The sequence below is a fragment of the Anopheles aquasalis genome, chromosome 3 (assembly GCF_943734665.1).
Source record: "Anopheles aquasalis chromosome 3, idAnoAquaMG_Q_19, whole genome shotgun sequence".
In the NCBI taxonomy this organism is placed as follows: domain Eukaryota; kingdom Metazoa; phylum Arthropoda; class Insecta; order Diptera; family Culicidae; genus Anopheles; species Anopheles aquasalis.
The window spans coordinates 15,817,501-15,822,500 of record NC_064878.1 but is presented as its reverse complement, the minus strand read 5'-3'; the positions used below and the strand labels follow the sequence as shown (position 1 = coordinate 15,822,500).

Below are 5,000 nucleotides of genomic sequence, written 5' to 3'. Positions count from 1 at the left end.
AGCAACATTTGTGTTGTTCCGTCGGCCAATGTCACATTAGTACCACCGGGAATTTGAGGTTATGTAAAGGCACTGGGCTGCTGGAATGGAGCGCTCGCACGAGGACTGTGACAGGTTTAGACATTAGAACGGGCACAGCATAACATTAATTAATCGATTATAAACTTGTCGCTGGGACGTTTAATTGAACATACATCAATGTGATTAATGATGAGCCCGGGAATTCGTCTGGCCGACGTCAAACGGTGCAAGTAAACAAACACCGACCGGATGGGGATTGTTGGTTAGCCACAGGCTGGTGGCTGGAGAAGGGGACGAAGGGGAGCTTGGTGATTAGTTCGAAACACAGGAATGCACTGTCGCACACACCAGACGCAACGACGGTTCACTTCTCACGTGGTTACGGCTTTTGACGGATGTTCTGAATGTGGACTGGCTGATCGCGACAGGATTAGCTCGGCCTCTGGACCTGGGAGTTGATTTGTGTTATCCGCGGGGAGCGGGGAGGTTGCTGGCGGTCTATTGTTTCCTATCTGCCTAATGAGAATCCCGTTGTTACGGGGATGTGTGCACGATTGCATTAGGTATTTCGGTAAGGATCGGAACTAATTCGGGTTCGGAACAGGTCGTTAGTTATCCCAATTAGTCTTCAATAATATGATCCGGTGCTCCGGGCGGTGCAGCGAATCGCGAGAGATTCGATAAACGTCACCAAATACGGGGGGTGCAATGTTATTGCATAGTTCTTGTACTACTTCCAGTCATCAGTTAGTGCGCTGCGACATCCGTTTTGGTGATAAAAAGAAAAACCTCAAACAAAAACAGATTAATCTACTTAAGAAACTCCCAAATCGGCCAGGCTCCAGGAATAACAACATTATGTTTTTAGCCTTACGCGGGGATCAAGCCAGGACAAATCCCGGCTTTCGGGCAAATTACCATTCATTATCGTTAAGTCGCTAAGTCGCTTCCCAAACTCAATTGTTTATCTGCTCTCGGTGTCCCGCTTTGGCGCAAGGTCTCGTGCTGTTTTGGGCGAGGAAAAGTTTTCCCATCCTGCCCTGCCTCCGTCTCAGTTGCTTCAGCCTAGATCAGAAACTTGAACTCATTTGCATCAATCATGCGCAAATGTTGCTACTGCTGCTGCTGGTGTTGCAAAAAAGCGGACCGTGTCATATCGTTTTGGTTCTTCTTCGAAGGAAGGAAGAAAGGCGTGTCAGTAAACGCCGGGTCTAACGCATTTATCCGAAAGTAACAGAAATATAGCCGAGCAATCAAATCCCCGGATCTAAATCGGCCAATCTATGGGGCGGTTTTCGGAGTTAGCACGGCGCTACAGGAGCAGGATACGGCGAGGTGATGAATACACGCGATTGCAGATAGCGAAATTAATGCCCAAGCCATTCGAGATAACCGTGGAGCGTGCGAACCCCGGGTTGGGTTGTTGTAATTATTCATCGTAAACCCGCGCGCTTCCATGCCGCACCCCGAGGGCGACCTAGACGACCTGAAGCGCCTAGGTTTGTCGAAGAACCGAAGATGTCACCGACCGGAGGTGGAAGATGTCGCGGAATCGTCAGTGCTCTAGCAAGGTAGCTCGCCAAATGTCAGCTGCTGCTGCTGCTGCTGTGTGGCGTGTGCGGTGCGCTATCGGTCGATCAATCGGGCGATTAATAATTCATTTTCACCCCGCCAACCCCGTACCAAAAAACCGCACAAAACAGCTGCAAAGCGCGACAGAGGAAGCCCAGAACATTCCCCCCAAACCCTATTAAGTACCGGTCCGGTGCGGAACTCATGAATATTTGTGGACATTTTGGTTTAGCTTTTGTAGAACTTTCGAGTGACTCGATTAGTTCGGGTATCTCTTGGTTGAGCGGAGTTTCGCGATGAACTGAGGAGCAGTTGAGCGGATTTCAATCGTTTCAAATCTCTCGGGGGGGAACTAGATCATTTTCCAGTGTAATAGAGTGGAGCATTAACTTCTGTGTTGCCTGGGCTCGAGTTAAACTCTCAGGCACACGGACTCGGTTGTCTTTAACACTCCATAATTCGATTAACCCGGGTCATCTCCGTTCTCTGAACCGATAAAAAGCGAAACAGTACACTTACCAGCAGCAGGAGGGCACGATTCTCATTCAGCACGCCACAACAGCCAAGAATGCCGCCGACGATCGCCAACACACCGGCGGCCAGCAGGGCGTACGTCCCGATGGCATAGTTTGTGGTCGATAGCAGCGAGATGTACTGGTGTTTCCACAACACCGTCCACAGTGCCACACCGGCTATCACCAGGCCCGATATCTGGAAAAAAGATGGACGGAATGGAGAAGGAAAACGTTAATGCTCCAGACGTGACAGATTAGCCAACAAAAACGCCCACCTCCCAGAGGCTGATAACAACGGAGATGAAAGAAAAAGCTGCAGCAAAAGTGTGTCAGACTGGAGGCAAAATGCAAGTTTCGTGATTATTTATTGAACGAAAATTTTAAACCCTGCAGTGTAACACTTTTCGCAACAATTCGATTTGCGCAGAAGTTAATTTGGTGCCAGCTGGAGTGAGAAGTTAAAAGGCAAATGTTTAGTTCTCGCTCAGCTTGCGTAGCGCTAGGTCTTCGTCAAGCGATTGCTAGCTGCGTCGATTATAAATGAATTTGAAGGAAAACAGACGAACAACAAGTGGGCAAGTGCAGCTGAATGAGGTGGGCAAAGTTCAAGAGGGCAGTTCCGAGTTCCTATAGCCTGCCAGAGAAGAGGGGCTAGAGAACGCTCCACTCCACTTCTTGCACGCGCACCGACGACGCGCGAACGTGCTCGTAAACTCAATTGTCGTTCCCAGTGCCGCAAGTTCGCGGACTGTGTTCCACTGTGCGCGCTATGCGTCATCCGGCAGATGTAGAAAATCAATTGCACCATTGAGCGCACACTGAGAAGAAGTAGAGTAGAAGCAGAAGCAGAAGTAGAAATAGTAGCAGCTTGCAAAAGGAGGTTCTCCAAATACGTTGCCGTCCGTTTCTGAAATGAAATGTGCAGCCACGGAGCCGATGGTGGTGATGCTGCTCGCGGTGTAAAAAACAAAAAAAAAAAAAAAAAAAAAGGTGCACTCCCGAACGGCAAGGTGTTTCTTGGCGACCAACTTGAGGGGAACGAAAAATAAATCCTATTATCCCCTGCTCCTTTAGTTCAGGTGCTTGCTCGAGTTCAAGTCTGGATCCGATCGAAAGGAAGGTCTGGCCGGTGAGGTGAGCCTCAGGTGGACAAAGTGGGACAAGTTGAGTGGCCACTACTACTCCTAGGATCTAAAAGTGCGCTCCCACCTTTGCAGCGCTCCATTTGGTTTTGTGGCGAAAAGTCGAACACGAATCGAGAGCTGTAACGACTTGAGAAAACCACAGTAAAGAGGTTAGCCAGGTGCCCTTTCGAAGGTAAGCGGGGGTCCATTGAAAAAATGTAGAACCGTAGTGGAAATGACTCCGGGATGGTTCAATAGGGGCACCTCGGCGCATTATTGTTGAAGAACAGTGTTTCCGTAAGCGTAAATAAGGCGGAAGCTGCAATAAGATCAATTACACTCTCCCGGCACATGCATGATTGAGTTTCGGACCAAAGATTCGCACCGACCCGGACAATGGCGCCGGACCGTACCAATCAGGACGGTCCGTAGAAGGGAAGTACCGGAATCGGTTCGCATGCCGGCAAACAAATTGAATTAATGGTATTTTAATTGACGGAGATCCTCTTACGCCTTTGCTGTACGTTCTTTGCGTCTACCGTAGGTTTGCATACGTTGCTCTCTGCGTGGGCTTCGATCCGCAAATCCCCAATATCCCTAAGCCGTTCTTTCACCGGCTGACGAGTGCAGTGCATCTTTAGGAATGTCGTAATTTCCAATTGACTCGGCCTCGATGAAAAACGCGTTGTGGAGTGTGGCAAGCGAAACGAGAGCAGAGCCGGGTCGGGCGGGGATCGGAATGGGATGGGCGATTTTTAACCATTGATGTCTCGTCTCGGCTTTGCCGTTAGCTCGCTCGAAGATTGGTTCCGTCGATTGTTTCACTTCAGTGGGGGTCGGGCACTCGAACGATGCCCTCTCTCACCAGCTCCAGCCCTCGCTTGGCCGGCGTGTGTCGTGTGCCGAGAGGGGACGGGATAGCGCCATGAACGGGCATGCATGAACGCCGATCGGGGTCGTATTGAAATCAATTAAGATATAGATAACGACGGTGGGCCTACGGTTGTTCGCCTTCAAGTTGTTTGCTTTAATCGGGTTTACCAGACGGCCATTCGATGGCCAGACGCTCAAATGGGATGCACGATTCGATGAGCTGACCACATCATCATCATCATCATCATCTTCATCGTCATCGAACCTTAGACCGTAGCGTCGTAAACCAGGTCAATCAGAATGCGTGTGGCCTGGCACGAGGCACTGGAGTGTTCTGATGCTGCTGCTGCTGCTGCTGCTTCCGTGAGTAACGGTCGGTCGATGGGATCGAAATGTTGGGAAAAATCGTTCTACAGTGTCTACAGGGGCCGTTATCGATGGAGCGGAATCAACCGATCGAATACCATTAGGTTATCAAACATTTAAATTTGAAGCATCTTAAATTCAACCATTAGCAGAGCAGAAGGAACACTGATGCATGACGGTGGAGTGCGTTACTCGGTAGTAAGTGAAGGTAGAAGCTTATGAGATCATCATTCTGTTCCGTACACTTGACTTACTGCAGATCATGACGCACACTCAATTTGGTACCTCTAATATATAAAGAAGAAATGAAATGAAAAAGGGATTTTTCTTTAAACTATCCTCTTATGGATTTGATTGTTTTGTGATTATCCAGTTCCAGCAATAGCAGCTTGGATTTTGAAAAAGTTTTGTAGAAAACTATCTCGTATCCGTATTGATGCATCCATTTTTTTACGGTTATCCCAACGTTCACGGACTTTGTCATACAGCAGTTCCACGATGAAGAACCGCTGGCTCGCTGACAGATGAC

The 5,000-nt window shown here is 48.9% G+C and overlaps 1 protein-coding gene across 1 annotated transcript in view; it reads right to left on the bottom strand.

Moving 5' to 3' along the window:
* The window catches only part of LOC126578705 (CD151 antigen-like), a 57,877-nt gene that overhangs the window by 4,368 nt on the left and 48,509 nt on the right, over window positions 1–5,000 (bottom strand). Inside the window, exon 5 of the mRNA XM_050241550.1 lies at window positions 2,113–2,304. Within this exon, the coding sequence (XP_050097507.1) occupies window positions 2,113–2,304 (192 nt within the window). The remainder of the gene's footprint in view (window positions 1–2,112; window positions 2,305–5,000) is intronic.